Below are 24,463 nucleotides of genomic sequence, written 5' to 3' on the forward strand. Positions count from 1 at the left end.
ACTAAGTCAGTTTGGGTGGCTCTATTGTGATTCGTAAGACTATAATTTATTATTTGTAAGTTAGTGAATGTTCAGGAAACTATTTCTTTTAAAACCCCAGCTTTTGAATAGAATTTTAAGACAAATTATGGATACTATTTATTTAGAGAGTTACAGACCATAGTGTTGTTGACTATAAATACATCATTGTATTTATGTATTTTATTTATTTAAAACATTTCTATCCCGCCCTATATCATTAAGATCTCAGAGTGGCATACAGATAAAATCAATGTAAACAGTATAAAACAATAAATAATTTAAACACCTATTAACATATTAAACTATTAAACAAGCTAAAACCAGTTAAAATCTAAAACAATAAAACAGTTAAAACAACGTGCTAGGGAATGCATTTATCCCTCAAAGGCTTTGGTAAAAAGCCATGTTTTTACTTGGCGCTGAAACGAGACCAATGTCTGCGCCAATGGGGCCTCCAAGGGGAGGGCATTCCACAACCGGGGTACCACAGCAGAGAAGGCCCTCTCCCACAGTCCACCAAAGTGTACATCTCGTACTGGTGGGATGCAGAGGAGGCCCCTCCAACAGATCTCAGTTCTTGGGCAGACATATATAGGGAGAGGCGCTCCCTTCAAATATCGAGGTCTCAAGCCGCTTAGGCCTTTAAATGTCATCACCAAAACCTTGAATTCTGACCGGAAGCATATTGGCAGCCAGTACAATTATAGTGATATCAAAATACTTCACTCATTTTAAATCCTGATGTTAATATGCTTTTCGTACATCTGACCAAAGCAGAATGAGTGCACTTCCACAGCACATGCTCACTAACAGTATGTACATCTGGATGCACCCTAGGATTACTTACCCCTTTAATATGTTTCTCTGGGATGCCATGTAATCGAGCATAGTAATACATGTGTTCTTCCACTGTCAGCAAATCATCTAGGGCATCTTCTTGGGGACAGTACCCAAATACTGACCAGTGTGCATCGTCAACATCATTCAAAGATCTGAATTTTAAAATCAAAGTACTCTTATTATGTTCTGAAAGGTTTCTGTTCTTAAAGATTAAGGTTAACTGAAAGCAAGCAAGGGGAAATTTACTCAAAGCCAGCTACATGTTGAGGTTATTAGGGATACATGACATCGTGGCCATCCAGCAGCCACCCCAGAGCTTATCAGGGAAAAACTGGATTTCCTGAGACTGCTTAAACTCTGATTCTTTCCTCCAGTCGGGTTCTCCTCGGTATAGTTGCCGTGTCCCCCAACCCCCACACTGACCTCAGGTATGCGAACCCTGCCTTTTACCATGACCCGGGTCAAGGGGTGTTTCCTGTGTGTTTCCCATCCCTGCACAAACCAATTAGTGTCTCCTCAGAAGTAACTCCCATTGTGCTCAATGAGGCTTGTCCCCTGAATGCCCACATCAGAATTTACAGAGATCTCCATGAATTGAAGTTTAATGCCTGTAAAGCACTTCACCAAACCTGTGATTCTCCATGCCTTGGTTTATTGCCTTAGGAAGTAACTACCTCGCACCTTCCGTATAGAGATCCTGCAGTTAGAAAGGGGGCTGGTTTCCCATCCCTGTACCCTCCCCTTTCCCAGCACAAGCATATCTGAGTCTACTCAGAAGTAACTCCCATTGTGGTCAATGAGGCTTGCTCCTGAAATGCAGGTGCATCTGGACCTTCAGGGGAAATGGGGGGAGAGGGGGGAAAGCCTCTCTTATTGGTTGAGCAGCCTCTGCCAGTCAGATGACTCCAACCCCCACCCCCACCAGGAAGTATGTTCGGTGTTTTTTACTAGTGCGGAGCACTCCCTCGTGGAACCCTGCGTGGACCAAATCACAGCAAAGCTGATTCCTTTTTAAAAATCCAGCACTCCTCCATTTGCTTCTCCTTCCATTATCATGGAGACATGGTCAAAGTCCTGTGCAGACAAAGTGTGTAGAAATGCATGCATAGGGAGTGTGGTGGTGGAGAAATGACATCTTCTGCCTTGGCTTTCTCACCACCCCTGACCTCTACACACTTGAGGTTGCATCTGCACAGAGGCCCATGTTGAGACACCCCAATGTATCTAGGCTCAAAAGCATGAGCTGTACCCTGGAAAACCGAAGAGTATAAGTCATGAGCTGTGGTGTACCAACTGACAACAGTGGTGGCAAACAGACTCAGGCCCGCTTCTTGATGGCTTTTTGGTCAGGCCTGAAGATGTTCAGGCAAGTTTTTTCTTGACTGATGACACTGACTATAATGAAGCTTGAGGACTCTTCTGACCTGCATCATTTAGACTGAATATATTTTCTTGGCTTGGGGCTTAAATTTCTAGGGGCCAGGTTACATACATGGGAAGTATATGACCTTAGTCGGAAGTAGAATCATAGAATAGAATAGTAGGGTTGGAAGGGGCCTATAAGACCGTCGAGTCCAACCCCCTGCTCAGTGCAGGAATCCAAGTCAGAGCATCCCCAACAGATGGCTGTCCAGCCTCGTCTTAAATGCCTCCAGTGTGGGAGAGCCCACCACCTCCGTAGGTCATTGGTTCCATTGTCATATTGCTCTAACAGTCAGGACATTTTTCCTGATGTTCAGCCAGAATCTGGCTTCCTGTAACTTGAGCCCATTATTCCGTGTCCTGCATTCTGGGATGATCGAGAAGAGATCCTGGCCTTCCTCTCTGTGACACCTTTCAAGTACTTGAAGAGTGCTATCAGATCTCCCCTCAGTCTTCTCAAGGCTAAGCATGCCCAGTTCTTTCAGTCTCACCTCAGAGGGCTTTGTTTCCAGTCCCCTGATCATCTTTGTTGCCCTCCTCTGAACCCTCTCCAGCTGGTCTGCATCCTTCTTAAAGTGTGGTGCCCAGAACTGGATACAGTACTCTAGATGAGGCCTAACCAGTGCTGAGTAGAGGGGAACTAGTACTTCATGGGATTTGGAAGCTATACTTCTATTAATGCAGAAATGTCTGGGTTCAAAAATTGGGGGCTAAATCCAGTGTTTGTTGTAGAGCGTTCTTCATTGTTGATTAAATATTAAGTGGCTTAGAAGCTCGATGTGTACCCTACTGTCTCTTTCTCTCTCTTGTCAGTATCAAGCACTTTTTGATGGCAGTGTCCTTGGCACTTTTTGATGGTAAATTCTTCCTACACTGCTTCTGTTTTGTGGATATGCTGAGCTTCACTGACCAGGCCTGCAAACCTATACATGTTTACAAGGCAGTAAGACCCATTGCAATCATTACAAGATACTGTTAAGTAAGTATGTAAGTGTCCAAGGAGTAAGAATGGCTCGCCATTGATTACGGCAGTGGACAAGATACATAGGTTTCATCCCCTATCCCCTACAAATGACTTAGCACAAACCTACAGATTGATTGTATGAATGTTTCTTTGGAAGCAAGTCCAACCAAGTTCAATGGGCATTACCCTCAAGTAAGTGTGAATAAGACTGTTGTCTAAGCTTCACATTGCCTCAATCTCCCATTAATAAAAGGGGGAGAACACTAAAAACTGGAGATAAAGTGATTCACCTAAGTAACTGAAAATCATATCATTTGCACTTTCTCTATGACTTTTTTGTTTTCACAATTAGATTTGTTTTGATCCAAATTAATACCCCATTGGACGTGTTTCTTCAGCTAACATGCTCATCTTTCTTTGCAGAAAACAAATCAATCCTCCATACCCGGTTTCATCTCGCACCAGTAGCCTTCCACCAGATTGCGCAATGTCTCCTGTCAGCATTTTGAAGATGGTGGTTTTCCCAGCTCCATTCACACCAAGCAAGCCAAAGCACTGGATTGTGAGAGGGAAAGACCAACATTTAGTTATAATGCGTTCATAATTTCCTTGAGAAAACCAAACACCTATAGTTAAAATGGATTTGAAATGGAAAATCTGATTTCATATTTGCATCATTTTTAACTCAAATGAGATTTTTTTTAAAGAAAAACAACAACCCTGAAATCTTGAAGTGACTTGTGGCTTTCAGCAAAAGGATGTGTGGGTGTTTGTATGCATTAATATTCAAACAATGGCACTAACATCTCAATTTCAAGAGGAAAAAGACAAAATCCTTCTGCTCCATACTTCTCTGTACGTGCTAGTTTTTGGACTTAAAAAAAAAACTTGCTAGAGGTTTTTGATGTGCTCCCCCCACCCCAAACACTGGAGTTGTTTCTCAGCTTAGAGTCCTGGTGTAACATTATGGGCATCTGGAGTGAGGAAAGCCCACTTTCATTACTGCTTTCTGCAGTCTGGGTGAGCAGCTGCTGATTACAAAAAAAAAAAAAACACTGGGTAGTAGAGAGCTCTGAATAAACAGCTCCCCAAATACTCAGTATTGGGCTCCAGCCAGCCAATCTGTGAATGTATCCCAACGCAGTAGTAGTAGTGTTTTCGTTTTACTGGCTCACCTCCCCTGCTGGGATTCCAATGCTGACATTTTTTACTGCCACAATCCTTCGGTGGGGAAGATGGTAGATTTTGGTGAGATTCTGGAGCTGCAGCATGTCACAGTCTGCTAGGCCCAATGTGACTCGCTCCCTTTCTGCTTGAACATCCTTGTCTTCCTCCTCATCATCAGTGGCTTCCAGCTGGAGTGGTGGCTTGCCATGTACTTTGTTAAATAGGAATCTAGCAGAGTGAAGGAGGAGTACTCAGTTATATCTCCTTAGTGTTAGTTTCTTTGCAAGCTGCCCCGGGAGTTTGTTGAAGGGGAGGTATGAATCCAATAAATAAATAAATAGCTCACAAGAGGAACACAGCTGCTTACTGAAGACATCTACTCTTGTGCCTTCAAAGTAGAATTTGGGAATAAAAAATGAACATGTTCTTTGGACCCTGACCCTCAAAATGTTCCCCAAGGCTCTGTCACAAGACTTCTTCACATAGCGTACTATTCACTACCAAAAATGCTGTGATGGCCACTGGCTTAGACAGCTTTCAAAGGGCACTAGACAAATGGATAGAGTATAAGTCTATCAATGGCTCTCAGCTATGAGAAATAGATAGACTCTCCATGTTCAGAGTCAGGGTGTCTCTCAGAACTGCATGCTAGGGACAGAAAACAGGAGAAAATTTGTTACCTTCATGCCCTGCTTCCTGGAAGCATCTGGCTGGCTTTGGCTGAATAGGATGCTGGACTAGATAAGGGCAGATGGATCGGAGGCAGCAGGGCCCTCCTTACTTTCTTATAAGCTACATTCATTGATCACTGTGTGCTCAAACAAGGCTTGGAGGCCTGAACTGTTCACCTTGTTGTTAAACGTTGTTCTATTATGAAAGTATATTTGATAATATATTTGCTCAATTTGTGCATTTAACAAAAACAATCATTTGTGGAAAAAAAATTTTTAAAAAAAATTGGGATTCACAGTCATCATGGGTATAAACTGGCCTGCAATGAAGCCCAAGGGCGCTTCTTTGCTGAGCCATCTGGATAAGCATTTTCTTCTGGCATGAATGATGGCTTTTCTTCTGGCATGAACGATGGCTCACTGATGTAGTGCTGGTCAATACATATATTTTTAAAAGGCAATATGTGTTTGAAATACTAGACGTTTTGTGAGTGGGCCACTGTCTTCCTAAAATGCCTAAAAATTTGCCATCAAACCACTTTCCATCAGTACCTAAAAAGACCAGTCCAATCAGAGTAGGGCAAAATGTCATTCATTTCAGTGGGAGAGATTTAAGCATGTGGTTGACTCTGCTACTGAGAGCTATGCAACTTAAAAATGCTTCAGTCTGGCTGGATTATGTCCCAACACTAACCTTTTCCACACATTCACTGAATGCTGCACAAAGCTGAGGCGGGAGAGATTGGCATTGCACCCACTGCTCACAGCCTTTACACATTTAGCTGAAGGTGTGAACATAGCGTACATGTGGACTAGTTGCAGGGCTATGTGTGTTGTATGCTAAGCTCTGTTCAGACTTCGAATCGAACACAGGGAGCTCAGAAAGGAGCTGCCTGACCCAATCCTGCTCCCCTCTCCACTTGTTCATTGAGTATGTCATCTGAAAAGGCTTATAACTCTCTATGTAGGTGAAAATAGCTACCATTTCTGTTCTCCCTAGTTATATAATTTATGTATCTTGAACGCTTGCTTTCTCCTACTGCAAAACAAGATGGTAAAGTAAAAGTTGCCACCTTACCTCCTGTAGAATAGTCACATCACCAGTCACACAAACCATTTTAAGCAGGGAATTCTTGCACTTAACCACTTAAGGCTGGAATCCTATGTACACTTACTTGAGATTATGCCCACCTAAACTCAGTGAGACTTACTTTTAGGTATACATGCATAGGCTTGATTGACTTCAATGGGACAACATCTTCCTCAAGCTACATGATCATATGAACAGTGCAATCTTATACATGTCTACTCAGAAGTAAGTCCCATTTCATTTGATTACTCCCAGGTAAGTAGATATAGGATTGCAGCCAAAATGGGGTTAAGTCAAAGCCAAAAACTACCTGCTTAAACTGGTTTGTGGATCTGTTTTGTGTTTTTTTTAATTTCTCTTGATATTGGTACTCCCTCCCTCTTATGTAATAACGCAATATGGGATAAGACAGTTCCTGTGCATTTGATGCACAGAAGGCAGATTGCAATGGAAGACTGACTGAGTGGGGCAAACTCCACTTCGGTATTACCATAATCACAATTTAATCATAAATGGCCCCCATTTTCTTTTCAGCTGTGTTGCCAAAGCATCTTACACATCCCTGGCATTAATGAAAAACAATAAATCACAACAATTCTATGTACCACAAATTGCTCCCTGTCAACTCATCCATTTGTGATTTGGGGGAGTCACTTACTCTAATACATTATACCAGACTTTCTGAAATGACCCATCATCGACCAAGAGGCGGATTGAAAAAAATATAGTCCCCTGGATGAACATCCCAAGCAGCTTAGAACTTATCCTGTCCAACTCAAATGTTTTGTCAGGATAAACCACTCCGTAGGCTTTTAAGAAACCAATCAGGGCTTGGTACTGTGACAGCTCAATCAATCCATATCCAAAACAGAATTGTGGGAACATCAGGAAAATATGCCTCAGAGTTTCAGCAAGGTCATTCAAGCCCTGAAAGAAACAAAGGATATTTGGTCACTGTGTGCTTATTCTCTGGTTCCAGAATGTGCCGTACATCATAAAAAAACGGGATAAAGTACTGAGTTTTATAGCAAAACGTCCATCATTACAATAGTGGTAGTAGTGCTGGTGGAGAATGGTGGAGGAGAGCAGCTGTATATTCCAGAGGCCCCCTGGTTGGTAGGTAGGTGCGTGTGTGTCGCATCTAGGCTTACAGTGGCCCCCCTCCTAATCTATGGGCCTTTCTCAGTGGAGGCCCAGCCAGCCAGTATCAACAGTATAGGGCAGATTTCCCCCTACCACAATGATGCACACAATAGCAGCCATTCACTTAGCTGAGAAAAGGTGAACAGCCAAACATTAGGGCCATGTTAGGTTAAGGGCCTAATCTGCTCCCTGCCTTAGAGGGCAGCTTTTTGCCTCTTTCCCAGCATACAAGCTTAACTCCAGCCTTCCCCAGCTTGGTGCCTCCAGATGCATTGGAATATACTTCCATCATCCCCAGCCAACATGGTGGGCCATGCTGGCTAGGGACAATGGGAGTTGTAGGCCAATGCACCTGGAGGGCTCCAAGTTGGGAAAGGCTGCTTTACTCTAGCCTTATTCAGGGGTTAACTAAAGTAGTGAACACAGTACACAAGAGGGGACGAGGCTGAGCCGAGTAGCCCTGCATCCTGATACCACATGTGCCATATGGCTTTGCCCTCAGGCAACCGTGCATACAGGCCTTCGCAAGTACAGCTGTACACATAGAGGCTTCTACATGATTTGGAAGCTTGCCCTGTCGGGGTTCTGAATCATGTGGAAGGCCCCACGTGGACAGCTGTAGGCTTGAACATTCCCCCTGCAGATGTTCACACTGTACTTGCAGACAACTGAGGGTGGAGCCATGTGGCGCACACAATGTCAGGGGTGGGGCTATTCGGCACGGCCCTGTCCTGGCTTGCGTATTGTGTTTGCTACGTTAGGTGATGCCTGAATAGGTCTTCTGGCCCACAGAACTCAAAGCCTGGCTATACCTTACACTTACCATGTGAAAAATAGACACATGTAAGCCAGGCTTTTGCCTGCTGAGAAATCTGGAGCTACTCCAGAGACAAGCAGAGAAAACTGGAGGATGCAGTAGAGGCAGAGCTCCTGGTTGCCTTTCTCCCTCCCTTGCTTACATTATCTCTCCTTGAGCAGCTTTATTTCCACAGGTGCTGGGAGGGGGAAGAGAAGGGACAATTAGCTGCTAAGCAGATAGAACGTAAACATGGGTAAACAACAGATGGAGAAAGGTGGACAGCTACTCTGTCATTCTCTCTGGGCTTTCTCTGCCTGCCCAGAATTCTTACATGTCTGACTTAGGTGTGATTGTTTTTCACATCACATGGTGGATTTAACAAGTAGCCACACTCTCCTTGGAGGCCATTTCAGACTGAGCCTACCCATAACTATAGAGCTACAGCTTGTCATTTGCATACCTTACAGTACATTCCTAAGTATGTTTACTCAAAAGGAAATCCCGTTGAATTCACTGGGCATTACTCCCTAATAAATATGCTTAAGATTGCAGCCTTAGACACACTTACATGTGAGTAAACCCCTATTGAAAATAATGGGACTTACTTCTGAATAACAATAACAATACACATGTCTATACCACCTCATAGCCAGAGCTCTCTGCTCAGTTTAGAAAGATTAAAAACATTAAAAATACAATCTACAAAGTTTAAAAACCATGTACATAAAAACACACAAACAGACAGTATACACAGAGACAACATATATCTAAAAACTTTGAGCAATCAACCATAACGTGACAAATCCAGTATCAATTAAAACTCCTCATATGCTGCCAAATGCCTGGGAAAAGAGAAAGATCTTGAGCTGGCATTGAAAAGATAACAATGTTGGCACCAAGTGGGCCTCGTCGGGGGGGGGGGGCACCACCAAGAAGGCCCTCTCCCTTGTTGCTGTCTTCCGAGCCTCCCTTGAAGGAGGCACCCAGAGGAGGACCTTAGATGTTGAGTGTAACATACGGGTAGATTTGTGTCAGGAGAGGCACTCCATCAGGTACTGCGGTCCCAAGCCATGTAAGGCTTTATAGGTGAAAACGGGCACCTTGAATCAACCTCAGAAACATACAGGCAGCCAGTGCAAGTGGGCCAGAACCATTCTTGTATGTTCGGAACTTCTGGTCCCTGTTATCACTCTGGCCGCCACACCTTGCATGAGCTGCAACTTCTGAACCATCTTCAAAGGCAGCCTCACACAGTGTGCATTGCAGTAATATCATTTGCAGGTTACCAGAGGATAGACAAGTGAAACCAGGTTACTCCTGTCCAGATAGGGGCATAGCTGAGCCAGGAAACAAAGGTGATAGAAGGCACTGTGTGCCACTGAGGCCCCCTGAACCTCCAGTGACAAAGATGGCTGCAGGAGGACCTCCAAGCTACAATTATGCATGCGATTGTATTGTTAGTCACACTAGATGCTAGTGACTAGACTACGCATCTAAGTTTATAGAAGTGTAGCTTGGATCAAAGTAATCAAGGTTAAATTATTATTATTATTATTATATTTATATTTATATCCTGCCTTTTTCCCAATACTGGGACTCAAGGCAGCCAGTCCTAGAAGTCTGGGTCAAGTTAATCTGGGTTTGAGCACAGTGGAACAGTTTACCCAGTGTTGCTCTGCTGTGGTTGTGTATAGCTTGTAGTGCCCCTCCATTCCAACTACTTTTCAGCACACATTTACACCGAAAGGTTCTGTTTCAGGTCAGCTAGCAGACAACAATCTAGTGCTGCAGATTGTTCAGGCTGTACCTGCGCCAAACTCTGTACAACTGTTTCAAGAAGGCTATGTGTGAAAATACTATCTGACAAGTAGTGAAAAGTTGGTCTTTGTGCCTAACACCTAGACTTCTTGTCATGAAGAGTGAGTAATGCACTTGACATTTGTACTAAGCAAGTCAGATATGCCATAAATTATTCTGAGGAGATCATGTAGCCTGACACCTACAAGGGACATATCAGTGTCAATCAACAAATCTTGCCAGCTTTTGGCCAGGAATATCTTGTAACCTCCTTTCGTTGTTTTACTGATCGACTGCCATTAACGAAAATGCTGAATGCATGCATATTCAGGAAAGACTTATGCCCATAATGAAAGCTGACAAGCTGCTCCATTATAAAACATTGTTTATCTTGAAGGGGGAAAGGCTCACTTATGCCTTTGCTATCACCAGAGTTTTACTATGGTGGGAGTAATCTCCTGTTATATTTAGACATGAGGAAGTAACTCTACCAATTGTTATATGATTTCACTTCTTTAAAAAGTAGACAGCACGTCTATAAGGATCTAGTCTTTACAGATCAAAGTACTGATTGTATTTGCTAAAGAAAGGTTGCCATTTCAGTACAAGAGTAAACTGTCGGGGTTGGGGCATGCTAAATGTCGGGGTTGGGGCATGCAGCAACTATACTGGAGAGAACCCAAGGAAAAGAATTGGACTTTAAGCAGTCTCAGGAAATCCGGTTTTTCCTTGATAAGCTCCAGGGTGGCTGCTGGATGGCCACAACGTCATGTATCCCTAACGACCTCAACATGCAGCTGGCTCAGAGTAAATCCCTGGTGGAAACACTCCCTGACTTGAAAGTTCATTCCTCCAAATAGTTAGAATTGTCAAGGAATCATACTTCAATCTTACCGCTATTATATGCGGAATAACTTGTATCATTTGACGACAATATATTTGAACTTTAGGACATAATCTCAAGACAGAATACAAATCTGCTCATTCAGCATTTGCACATCCAACACTTAAATGTATTAGCACAATACATCTTATTTAACCTTTGAGGGGTTCAAATACATCTATATAGAATTTTGTATTGAGCTTCTCTTAAAGCAGCTCAGTTCAGAAGGCAGTCTATTTGCTATACCAAAAGTGATGTGAAGCTGAGGGGAGGTGAACCTCTGTCTCTGACCATTTCTACACCAGGCTAAAATCCTGCAACTTTACTGGGGCTTTTGCTTCCATTTTAAATTCAGGACTTCCTTTACACCTGCTTCCCTCCCTCCCCCCACCCCCTTTCCCCTCTTATCTGCGTTCTTGTATATGTTTTATTATACAGCCACTAGAAGGTGCTGTGGTCTAGCTCCTCTTATCGCAGGATTTCCTCTTTTCAGGAGGGAACTCAATGCACTGTAATTTGATAGGTCATTATCTCTGATCTTTTAAAAATGGGATAAAGTGCATGTAGCTCAGGAGATGCCCTGGAGGATAACGACATCATGTAAAGGACCCACAAACCTCCGTAAGTAACCAATCTCAGTAGTAGGATAAAAGCTCCTTATGGAGAAGCCTTGTGTCCTATCCCCCACCCCCACCCCACCCCCTGCAGTTTTCCTCCCCATGTTCTGTGGCTTCAGGCTCTTTTGTCCCTGACTAGCTCCACTACTGGAAGTGAAGCAGGTTGTAAAGAAAAGTGCTTGAAACAACATGACATGAGGAGATAAGGCAGGCGAGGGCTCAGCTCCTCTCCCCCAAGCACCCCTTTAATGTAAAAAGTAGAGCCCACCCCCATTTTATGCATGGATGGGTAAGGAACATGAAAAAAATATGACTGCCCCCACAATGGTTTCATCGGCCCATGGCTTTATTTTCTGGAGGGAAAACATGAATTCATTCTAATTCCAGAAAATGTGGAATTTGCACCCTGATACAGATGCTATGCATGAAAGGGAGGGAATGGCATGCTCACAGGGTCCTTACCTGATCAGTGGCCTTTTCTTGGGAAAGTAGAAACACAACTGAATGAGTCATGATTGTGTTGATGCCAAAGAACAAATTGATGCAGACATAAACTATAAAGGCCATTCCGGTTTCCTTGAAGATTCCAGCCAGCAAGTACATCCATGAAAATGTTGCATATCTGCAACATCAACAACAAGTACAGAAAGTACAATAAAGCAAATGACCATCAATACCAGCAAAGCATTTCATTTACTTGACTGGCACTTCTTGTCTAAATTTTATGTGAGCTGATTGTTCTGTATGGGTTAGGAAGAAAAAGGACTTTTTGCATTTATCTTCTTTGGCAAGGACAAATGGACAGTAAAACTTCCTGATGCTGACCATGAGTTTTCTTGAAGTACGTAATAAGGGCAAAAAGATGAGGCATGAATTCTGTTGTTTCTGTGCTGACCTCAGTTGGAGTGGTCACTAAATTTATTTTATTTAACTAGTAACTAACAGAGTTCAGTCTGGCATTCATAATCATTCATTCATTCATTCCTGCCCTTCTACTCAAATGGGTCTGCAAGGCAGCATATAATGATAATATACAAAAATCATTTAAGAGAGAGACAGACAGACAGACAGACAGAGCAAGAAGAACTTCCCCTGCTTTACAGATATACAGAGATAATTTTTGTCTCTCACTGCATAGCTGGGCACATACAAAGATGGGAGGCAAGCATGAGCAGGGATTATGTCCAAAACATTATAATGATGCTCTAAGAGATCTTTCTTTCTTACACAATAATAAAATTTGAAATTAAAGGGAAAAAGCCATGGACACAGAGCATCATGAGGCTGAAATTTGCTGCCCACATGGGCCTCATAGGAGAAGAAATATTCCACAATTGGGGTGGGGGCACTCATGGATTAAACAACATCCTACGAACTCCAGACCTAAGTTCTCCAGACCTAAATTCTTCAACCCAGACTGCCATGAAAAGCATGAAAATATGCAAAATGTCCCGGTCACTTTCACCAAAAACCAACAAAGTCAACAGATTGCTCAGAATGTACAAGAGACATCTCTCCATCTGTGCTGTAACCCTTATTTTTAGTGTTCTTATAGATCAGACTCATTTCCTGGTAATTTATCTAAATCTGCAGCCTGAATAGGTTCTACCACCTTGAGAAGAAGGAAGGTGTTGCAACCACTTCTCATTTAATTATGACTCAGAAACACAATGAAACAAAAGGCAGAAGAAGTTTGAGGTGGTATTAGCTGAGGCCCTGTATGCTCAGTTGGTAACGCAGGCAACCATGATGCAGCATCAATGAGTATTACAATCTATTTTGAGTTGAGAGCTACAAAGGCCATAACAGATGTGAAGTACAGAGCATACGAAGAAATGCTGAAGGAAATTAGCAGGGAAACTGGCGCCCCACCCACCTGATTCTTGAAAACAAAACCCTTGTCCATGCACTGGAGCTGTGTATGGTCAGGACAAGTTGGGGCTGGGATTCATCATGGCCAGTGGCAGCACTTGGCAACAATATGGAACAGGCCAGAGTACACTGATATTTGGAAAGTCCAGTAAGCTGAACCCTGGACACAGGTCAGTCTCTAAGTCTCTCTCCTCAGTGCTCTTCTGGCATTCAGGACCCCAGTGACAAGCAGAAAGGTGAATGAGGGATTGTGGAACTGGAAATAAGGCAGCCTTCCCCAACCTGGTGCCCTCCAGATGTGTTGGACTGCAACCACCATAATTCCCAGCCAGCATGGGCATTGGCCCAGAAGGTCCATGTGCATTAATGATGAAAATGGCTAATTCCATGCTAAGGATGATCAGGAAAAGGGCAAAAAATAAAATGGCCATTATCAGAATGCCCTCATACAGATCAATGGTGCTGCTGCATTTGGAATACGTTGTACAGTTCCAATGGCTGGAGGGCAAAGAACAGGGGAGGAGGGTGGCATTCACTCCCTGCGTGTGAGCTTTCTAGAAACACCTGGCTGGTCAAAGCTGGGAACTGGCTGCTGAAATAAATACAGCCTTGGGCTCCATCTACACGGAGACGCTTTCTGAGGCAATTCCGTTTAAATCTGGATTTCCATGAAACCAGGTTTGCTCCTCCTGGGGCAAAAGGTAGCCAGTAAAGTGGTGTATACATTTTTTAAAAACCTGTGTGCGTGGGGCAAACGGCACCTGAAACCACATTAGTTCAGGGTTGGGTGGGCGGAGTTCCATGAGTAGAACTGAATGTCATCAACTGCATAGGTGCGGGGCAATGAATGAGCAGAGGCTTGCTCCCTGCCTGTCTTCTCACTTGTGTGTTCACTGTTCAATGAAGTGCAATGGAGGAGAAGGAATTACTTCCAACTAGACATGTTCAGCCAACTTCCCCCCTTCTGTCTACCCTTTCTTGGCGGGAAGAAGGCTGCTTTGGGGGCGATCGCCCTTTAAACTCATTAAACTTATAAGCACATTTGCTGGTCTGGACATTTCAGAAAAAGCAGGCAAAGGGATTCTCCCAACCCCTCTCTCTCTCTTCGAGGGAATGAGTCACTTCTGAGTAGACATGTTTTGTCCACTCCTATCCTCAGGTCTACCCTTTCATAATGCCACTTTCCCTTCTGCCGATCAGCACTGCTCCCCTCAGCCAGCCCACACCGAAGGCAGTTCAGGTCACACAGACTCCCAATGCGCACTGAAGCCACTGTGACAGGAAAATCCATCAGAAAACCAGTTTGCAAAAAATCAGGTTTTACAGCATGAATAACCACGCTTGCTATGGAGAGGGGTGTGCGTCATGTGCCACGGTTGTCTTGGGGATGCTGTAGGACTGGAGAATATGCCCTGTGTAGATGGGGTGTCTTGGTTTGATCCAGGAGAAGTCTACCCATGTTCTTAAACTCCTTTGTGAAATCCAGGAATAACATAATTCCATAGGGTTAGGACACTCACACGACAGGCAACCCTAAAGTTAGGCAGCTCTGCTCACGCCTGGAGCTAGGGAGGGGAGTTAAATTCAGGTTAAGTTAAACTAAACTACAGCCTTACCCAAACAGGAGAAGAAGTAGGAATACAGCCAAAATATTATTGTCGTTGAAGAACGCCGGTATCCGAAAAGCTGAAATTACTCCTACTGAGAGTGTAACGGGTACCAGAAAGTAAACCTGCAGAATGATTATAATTACAACTGATTATTGTAAAGTGAACACTAAGCCCGTTTATTACATGCAGATTACGCACGGAATGGATTTGGCTTCTATTGCATGAAAAATACTATGCTTCCTTAGGGCATACATACAGTATCACAATTGTTTAATTCTGGATTAATTACCACTTCATATTGCTTGTTTATAGTCACTCACATGAATTTGAATCACCACCACATATAGGGTTACCCAGACAATTAGAAACCACGGGACTTTCTGGTTAGCACTGTCAGAGATATGCACTTCAGTGTCAGCGGGAAGCATGCATGTTTTAAAAGTTCCTTTAGAAAAGGGGCCCCAGGTAGCCTTAATCTGGAGTCAGACAAATACTTTTTTTAAGAGAGCTGAAAGTGGTTTGAGAGAGGCATTCCTATCCATGGTATGTATATTCCTTTTGTCCCGCTGGTTGAACAAGCTTTTGAAATGGGGCAAAGCCAGCAAACCCTGTCAACCAGAAGCAAAAGTGGGTTGAGTGTATATGTTATTGTGAGAAACCATTCCCTCTTTAAAACCATCTTCAACTATTCTCTGTCTCTCTCCAGACTTACTGGTGTGGGCCTGGGGTTTACAGGGGGTGGGGGGGTGTCTTATAAAGCGTAACTGCTCCCATACTTGGGTAGTACAACAAAAATACATTCTGCCTTGAAAGAAGTAAAATAAAGTGAAATAAAACATATTTATAACATCACAAAAAGGGTTGGGATTGGGAAGCTGTGTCACCTGTCAGAGATGTTAAAGGTACTATCCAATTTTTGTATGATATTCATGCTAACGCATTCTACATCGCATAGGGGTCAACCAGTCATGACAGTGGCATATCCGTACGTTTAGAAATGGAACTAGCCAAAACATATAGAAAGGGGACGGTGGAGGCTTCATCATTGTCACATGTTAACTTTGGAGGTTCGTGTACATGTACAGTGAGCCCTGAAACCGTGTTTCCCAGACTTTTGGAGTGTGGGTCTTTGCAAACCATATGCAGATGCCAATATCCATGTTGATCGCTGAAGGGCCAAATGTCTAACCAAGAGAATTAGAATGGGCAGCATAGTACAAAACAGTGGCCATTCTGGGAAACACACCATAGTATTTGGCATTTCTCCTCCCACTCCCTTTGCCATTAGCTGTGTGGGGTTGGCTACCATCTGGAAACAGCCTAGAAGAAAGAGGTGGGTTTCCCTCCCATACCCAGATGAGGATCAAAGCTCTATATTTCTCTTGGTCCTTTTGAAATATTATTTTTGCATCTTGGTATGGAAATTACCTCAGATTTTATTTTAAATGTTTTTTTTCTTCTTTTTGTTGGGCAAAGTGAAGTGACTTGAACACTAACCCAGCTTCTAATTGGCAACAGCCTCAAGACTTCCCAGTCTTTCCCCTTAGTTAGGAATGAGGATTGTCTGCCAGCAGGGATTCACTGAAAAGTATCAAGTTGCATTGTATCACTGCATTAGTTTCAGTCTGCTGAATATTGATTTCAGTTAGATCGCTGGGACGCTTTCGACTGGATGATTTATAAATACCCCATTTCACAGCAAGCATCCAAAGTGTGAAAGAGGCAGGCCTGTTACACCGACGTCGAAGCCAGAACAGTGTGTTTAGGTAGTTCTTCAGGTCTAACCAACGCTGTGTGGTTTCTTAGATACACACACACGTACACACACACACAGGCTAACTAGAAGTGGCTTGTGACAACCCACATGAGAAAACAACACAGTCTTATTTAATAATTTGTCTGTAGCTTGTTAAGTGTTGTAAGGACAGAATAAGGATATAGTCCACGGAAATGCACTGCTGAGCTCTCGTGGCCCCCTTTCTCCCTCTACAGCAGCCTTCCCCAACCTGGTGCCCTCCAGATGTGTTGAACTACAACTCCCATCATCCCCAGCCACCTCTACAATCTAGGCAACCACTGCCAACCTGCCCTGTTCCTCAACCACCTTCCAGGTATATCTGAGGTTTGCTAGGGCTTTCATAACAGCGCTGAAAAGCAATCTTTTAGGGCGCAGTCCTATGCAAGTTTAGACAAACAAAAATCCTAAAACTCCCAGCATTCCCCAGCCAACATGGCTGGCTGGGGAATGCTGGGAGTTGTAAGAGGAGCCTCCGTGCTCCTCTTACCCAGCATTTTCACTAGACAGGCATTTTTGCCCATCTAGCTGGGGCTCTGCGGAGCAGGAGGGAAGGAGGTTGGGGCGGCTGGAGGGTTCTTCATAAACCGGCCACCCCAGTCTCCTTCCCTCCCCACCCACAGAGCTACCCCTTTCCTTCCTCTCTGAGCTTGCATTTGCAAGCTTGTAAAGACAGTTGGCATGGCTCTCTCTGTGCTGGCTGGCTGGGAGGGGGAGAGGGAGCTCAGGCTCCTGGATCCAAGGTCAGAGCGCTGTCTCTGGCTTCGGATCCAGAAATCCAAAATATCCTATGGCCCCCCAGACTCTGTCTAAGGGCCACAGGATATTAGGATTGCTCTCTTACTGGATCATGCAGCCCTTAAGCGATCGCATGCAGCTTCTGCCACAAGCTGTGCAAAACTAACCGAGGCGTGATCCAGTGCTGGAATATCAACTATGTCAAAACAAAAAACGTTTCCACATATTGCTGAAAACTGGATACTTTGAAGTTATAAAACTGGTTCAGGGCTTGGCACGTCTTAACTTTTGGGGGTGGGGAATAACTCAACCGGTGGGAGTAAGGGGGAATCAGGCTAGCCTAGTGGATTTTTTAAAAATTAACTTGGATACCTTTCTTTAATTTTGCTGAACCACCAATAAGTTGCATTACGCATTGGGTAAATGTGCTATTTTTTATATTAATTCAGCTCTGGTTTTCTGCAACGTTTATATCATTTTAATTAGGAAACTACCTTATATGTAGCCAGACTTATACAGTCTGTCTAGATCAGTAACATCTACACTGACTGGCAGCAGCTCTCCAGGTTTTCAAGCAGGAGTCTTTCCCAGCCCCACCTGGAGATCCCGAGAATTGAACCTGGGGCCTTTTGCATGCAAAGCAGGAGCTCTGCCACTGAGCTATAGCCCTGCCCTTAGATATTTGTTTTATCTAGACTGCTCAGGGAGTGGTGAGTGTGGAGAATGTTGCCTGTTATTTGTATTTTTGCTCTTGTTTTTAAACATTTTAACGTTACACAGATGTACAGGGAGCTTTAAAAATGAGTAACAAACATTGTATATGTGAATTCTGTGCTATCAGAATAAGAGGTCCTGAATCTCACTTGTATAAGAGCAAGGCTCAGTTCATAACTGAAAATACGTTTAGTTCATAAGGGCGCAATCCTATGGGGATAGTCAGCTGCCTCCAAAGAGGTGGCCGACTGTCCAATGCAAGATGGGCAGAGCACAGAGGGGATCTTCTCCTCCGCGCTTTGGCCACCCTGCATTAGCGGCTAGATGGCCAATTTTTGCCGTCTAACCAGGGTGCCTCAGAGCAGGGGGGAGGGGAGGCTCAATGGCACCTATGAAGCATCATAATGGTGCTTCCGCTGTCTCCTCCCTGCCCCGCCCCCAGAAACACCCCCTTTTCACCCACTCTGCACTGCTCTTACAAGCGCGGAGCCGGGGACAAACCATACTGCCTACAAGGCAGCAGCAGTGGGGGCAGGGAGTCAGGTCTCTAGGAAGTTTGCTCAGAGCCCTGGCTCCAAGCTCAGTTCCCAGAAATTGAAAAATCCTGTGGCCGTCTAGACACTGTCTAACGACCATAGGATTGCACCCTAAATTGCCTTATTGTCAGAGTTACCAAGTGCAGTTCCTAATGAATTCAAAGGCTGAGGGACAAAGATATAGACATGACATAAGAGTTGCAGGAATACAGCTGCAAGGGGCTGCAAATTATATCTAAGTTGTGGCCTAATGTTCCAATCAAATCCTTCCCTACAGGTGCTTCTCTACAGGCTCTTTTCTCTGAGGACAAGAAAAGTATCTTTGAAGGGTGACTAAAACAAGTGTATTCTATTCTGGCTATGTTTTAATTGTGTTACACCCCAACTTAATTTTTGTTTCTGCCAATGCAGGTTTGTGAATCTGTGAAATGTTTCCAATCTTTAAAAATATATTTATTTTTTGAGGTCGAGCAAATGTAAAAGAAAGTAACCTAACCCAAGAAAAGAGGGAAAGCTTCAAAAAATTGTCTCAGAATCAGTGATGATTATGAAAGAAAAATATTTCTTGAAAAATATGGTTCAGAGTATTTTTGAGCAAATTTTCTGCCTAGCTGTGAATACTTCCCCTAATATGAGCAGAGGTTTTCTGTGGCAGCGTTTAGAAGGCAAGGTCACACAAAACTGCCCTTACATGGGTAGCCATTACTCATAGTGCTTAACAAAATACATACCACAGGATGACTTTTAGACCTGCCTTTTTGCCTCTGCCTTTTTGCAATTTAACCTAAAGGCAATTTTTCTGCCTACAAGTTAAAAATAAATTGAAGTCCTGACCTTAATAGCACACTGATCTTTTATAAATGTGCTGAGCTTTATGCATATAGTACAGTCCAACAAAAAAAGGCCACGTCTTAGCATACAGATGTTGCAATAGTTCTAATTCTAAAAAATTTTAAATGTCCTTACCCAAAGTTAGTATAGACCTATGTGAGTCAAAATCATCATCATCTTCAAGACAAAACTAAATGTTGCATTTCATGACACAGTTTCCACTCTGCTCTTCATCATTCAACATTTTTCATATAATATTTAAGAGATAAGCTACTTACTAGGTCATAAATGAAGTTAGTGACCCAATAGCTTGTCACACCAATGCCTGAGATGTGCTGTAGCTGTTTTGCTTTGGTCTGATGTTCCTTTACCACATAAAGCACAAAGCTGGCTGTTGTGATGGAGTAGCCAATCAGGACAGACATGGAGACTATGATATCCAGTAAACTACTAAGCCTGGAGAGGAGAAAGGTAAACAACATGATGTAGACAGCACCAGCCCTAGGTTTGAGGGGCCCATGGGCAAAATGACCCCGGTGGGCCTGCTTTCGGTCAGTGGGCCCTGGTGGCATGCCAACAGGTGGCCATCAATAAGCGGGACAGACGAGACTCCCTCGTTAGGTCTGGGCACAGCCACTGAAAAGGGCAGCCAGTATAACTGTTGTTACATGTTCTTTATTACTGGCCTCAGTGAACAGTAAGGCTGCAGCATTCTGATCCAGCTGGTTTCTGAATCTGAACAGCCTTCAAAGGTAGCCCCACCTAGAACATGTGTTGCAGTAACCTAAACAAGACGTAGCTACAGCGTGCATCGATGCCATCATGGCCAGATCAGACATTTAGCGCCTCTGGGGGTCAGACTCTAGGTATCACAGAAATTAAATCTAAATGGGATTCAGAGCAAAACTATACAAGATGCCAAGTTCCAAGATTCTTTAACTCTATGATATATTTTTAAAAATTAAAAGTAGACCCTGAAGGCTGAAAGTGGGAGCAAGGGACTCATATGGGGGTGGAGAGGAAGGGCTGTTTAACCCTTTCCTTTTCTGCCATTTATTTGCTCAAAATTTGCACCCCTCACACTATGATTTTTGAGAGGTACCATGACAAGAAAGGGGTTAAGCAGCCCTACCATTGCTTTTCCTCCAGTGACTGCTATTAGTAAAAAAAAAAAAAAAAAAGTTGGGAGGAAGTATAATAAAATTGGGCATGTAATGTAGTTTGGCCCTAATTCATACCAAATTGGGGGAATCTTTGGGGTCAGTCTGGGTCCTAAATGCACATATAGGTTCTGAACAAGAACAAACTTTTGTTAGAGAAACACAGTTTCTTAGCCATGATGTTTTTGAACCATTGTAGTAGAAAGCAGTATGCTTAGGAGAAAGAGACTCAATTTGGGACTTAAGACTGTGTAGAAAGACTGCGGTACACATGACATGTCTGACAGAGAAAGTGCTCCCAAACTATTGCCACTTCCCCCACCATCACTTTCACACATTTAAAATGATCTCATGGTGTTTTTATGCAACCTCTCTTCAGTGCTGGTCAAACTGATCTAGGATGCCCTGTAAGGTGTTCAGTTCTGGGAACCAACTGATCCTCAGTTCCTTCAATGCATTAGCCTCTCCGTATTGTCTATGACCCAGTGACTGACCCAGTTGACTAGCATGTAATGTAGTCCAGACTATGCTTCAGGCTGATCTAGAACAGACATTCAGCTGCTGGTGCTTCTCTTACAATTTTATAAAGAGAGAAATTACAAAATAAACATCTTACATGGCTTGTTCTTGACTCTCTCCACCAGGATAAGGATGAGCAACGACCGAAATGCCTACAAGAACAACAGTGCTCATTTAAGGATTCACTATTGAATACAGGTACAAGTTGAAGAACAGAGAGCTTAACAGGCTATTACCTCTGCCACTGAATACCATGGTACTTCACCTTAAGCAAGACATACAATTTGGCATTTCTACAGTATTTGCTATAATAATTTGCCCAGTGAATGATCTGGTCACTTTATATCACTGGTTAAGGGTCAAACTGGAAGATATATCCAACTGAATGCAGAGTTCCAGAGAATAGCAAGGAGAGACAAGAAGGCCTTCTTAAATGAACAATGCAAAGAAATCGAGGAAAACAACAGAATGGGAAAGACTAGAGATCTCTTCAAGAAAATCGGAGATCTCAAGGGAACGTTTTGTGCAAAGATGGGCATGATAAAGGACAAAGAAGGCAGGGACCTAACAGAAGCAGATGAGATTAAGAAGAGTGGCAAGAATACACAGAAGAACTATACAGGAAAGATCTTAATGTCCCTGATAGCCATGATAGTGCAGTCACTGAACTTGAGCCGGACATCCTAGAGAGTGAAGTCAAGTGGGCCTTAGGAAGCACTACTAACAACAAAGCTAGCGGAGATGACAGTATTCCAGCTGAGCTATTTAAAATCCTAAAAGATGATGCTGTTAAAGTGCTGCACTCAATATGCCAACACATTTGGAACACTCAACAGTGGCCACAAGACTGGAAAAGGTCAGTTTACATTCCAATTCCAAAGAAGGGCAACGCCAAAGAGTGTTCAAACTACCACACAATTGCGCTCATTTCACATGCCAGCAAGGTGATGCCCAAAATCCTACAAGCTAGGCTTCAGCAGTATGCGAACCAAGAACTACCGGAAGTACAAGCTGGGTTTCAAAGAGGCAGAGGAACTAGAGATCAAATCGTCAACGTTCGCTGGATCATGGAGAAAGCAAGAGAATTCCAGAAAAACGTCTATTTCTGCTTCATTGACTATGCTAAAGCCTTTGATTGTGTGGATCACAACAAACTCTGGCAAATTCTGAAAGAGATGGGGGTACCAGACCACCTTACCTGTCTCCTGAGAAACCTGTATGAGGGTCAAGAAGCAAGAGAAAGAACCAGACATGGAACAACTGATTGGTTCAAAATTGGGAAAGGAGTACAACAAGGCTGCATATTGTCGCCCTGCTTATTTAACTTATATGCGAAGTACATCATGAGAAACACCGGGCTGGATGAATCACAGGTCAGAATTAAGATTGCCGGGAGAATTATCAACAACCTCAGATATGCAGATGATACCACCCTAATGGCAGAAAGCAAAGAGGATCTCAAGAGCCTCTTTTGAGGGTGAAAGAGGAGAGTGCAAAAGCTGGTTTGAAACTCAACATTAAAAAAACGAAGATCATGGCATCTGGCCCTATCACTTCCTGGCATATGGAAGGGGAAGAAATGGAAGCAGTGACAGATTTTACTTTCTTGGGCTCCAAGATCACCGCAGATGGTGACTATAGCCATGAACTTAAAAGACGCTTGCTCCTTGGGAGGAAAGCTATGGCAAACCTAGACAGCATAGTAAGAAGCAGAGACATCACCTTGCCGACAAAGGTCCGCATAATCAAAGCTATGGTTTTCCCAGTAGTAACGTATGGCTGTGAAAGCTGGACTATAAGGAAGGCTGAGCACCGAAGAATGGATGCTTTCGAACTGTGGTGCTGGAGAAGACTCTTACGAATCCCCTGGACTGCAAGGTCAAATCAGTCAATCCTAAAGGAAATCAACCCGGTCCCTGAGTGCTCATTGGAAGGACTGATACTGAAGCTGAAGCTCAAATATTTTGGCCACCTAATGCAAAGAGAAAACTCCCTGGAAAAGACCCTGATGCTGGGAAAGACTGAAGGCAGAAGGAGAAGGGGATGGCAGAGGATGAGATGGCTAGATAGCATCACGGATGCAATGAATATGGACTTGAGCACACTCCGGGAGAGAGCGCAGGACAGGAAGGCCTGGCGTGCTATGGTCCATGGGGTCATGAAGAGTCGGACACAACTGAACGACTGAACAACAACAAAGGGTCAAACAAACTAGATGTGATGGTGGCTGACCTAACTTGAATCCTGCCAAATTTATATAAAGCATGGGAGCAACTGAAAGTGCAACATGGGTGGACAGGAGGAGGGAGCTGATCCACCCACACTTTTCACCTTGACCGTATTGCCCTTCAGCATTTTTTCTCCTGGCAGGGATTGCTTCCAGCTTTGGAGCTTCACCAGGGACAAAACACCTAGGATGTAGCAGTCATGGGACCATGAGTAGGGCTGAGTTCCCCTCTCCCGCCCCTCCACAGTGCTTTTTCAATTGCATGCTCACCTACTGCAGCACACACTCAAATGATCTGGATTTGGAGGCAGAGCTAATTTTAGCCTGTGGATTTGCCACCATCACATGGAGTTTGGCTCTGAGGAGGTGCAGATATGCCCAGTGCCTGGATGGAAGTCCGATGGAAGCCCCATAGAAGCCATACTGAACTTTCTAAAGGAATAGCAAGATTCAAGTATAATGACAGAAACTTACTTGAGACATCTTACTTGAGGCCTGATTTTCACAAATCTGCACAGTAGGCTAGCATTCTCTGAGAGAAGGGGATAAAGCAAGCTTGGCTAAATCACCTTTAAAAGCATTCAGTCCTTAGAGCTAGCTGACAGGAGAGACCGAGTGGATAGGACTGAAGTTACGTTGATTAAAAAATGACATTTTAGAGCCAGAACTTGGTGAACTAGAAGAGCAGGGCATCTGGGTATAATGAACACCTAAAGAGGGCTAGTATATAAAAATATTTTTCAAAATGTACGTTTTGTTGCTTAAGTTTACACCAAAGATGAAAATGACTAACACATGAAATAAATCACTTAAAATATTTTGAAATCACTGTAGTGCTTATGTTCTCTTCATACTCACTGGGACCATGGCTGGCACTGGTTCTTTAGCAAAACCCCCACCCCACACAATTTTTGTTTTCTGTTCTTGTAAAGCCTTTTAAAAATAGGTTGCCAATCTATTAATAGGTAGCAATAAAAATATGGAAAGAATGACATTGAAAAATATAGAATAGCAAGATCTTGCCAGTCACAACTGATTGTAAAAACA

General features: G+C 43.5%; 1 protein-coding gene across 1 annotated transcript in view; it reads right to left on the reverse strand.

Moving 5' to 3' along the window:
• ABCA12 (ATP binding cassette subfamily A member 12) overlaps nt 1-24,463 on the reverse strand; it is a 201,577-nt gene that overhangs the window by 21,452 nt on the left and 155,662 nt on the right. The window contains exons 39-46 of the mRNA XM_084830130.1: nt 21,287-21,341; nt 19,789-19,966; nt 14,903-15,018; nt 11,877-12,036; nt 6,834-7,102; nt 4,423-4,642; nt 3,693-3,802; nt 869-1,013 (exon numbers count right to left, since the gene is read on the reverse strand). Coding sequence (XP_084686256.1) covers nt 869-1,013; nt 3,693-3,802; nt 4,423-4,642; nt 6,834-7,102; nt 11,877-12,036; nt 14,903-15,018; nt 19,789-19,966; nt 21,287-21,341 — 1,253 coding nt within the window. The remainder of the gene's footprint in view (nt 1-868; nt 1,014-3,692; nt 3,803-4,422; nt 4,643-6,833; nt 7,103-11,876; nt 12,037-14,902; nt 15,019-19,788; nt 19,967-21,286; nt 21,342-24,463) is intronic.

This window comes from Heloderma suspectum, chromosome 1 (assembly GCF_057233095.1).
Source record: "Heloderma suspectum isolate Gila_16-S chromosome 1, 16-S_ref, whole genome shotgun sequence".
NCBI classification, from domain to species: Eukaryota; Metazoa; Chordata; class Lepidosauria; order Squamata; family Helodermatidae; genus Heloderma; species Heloderma suspectum.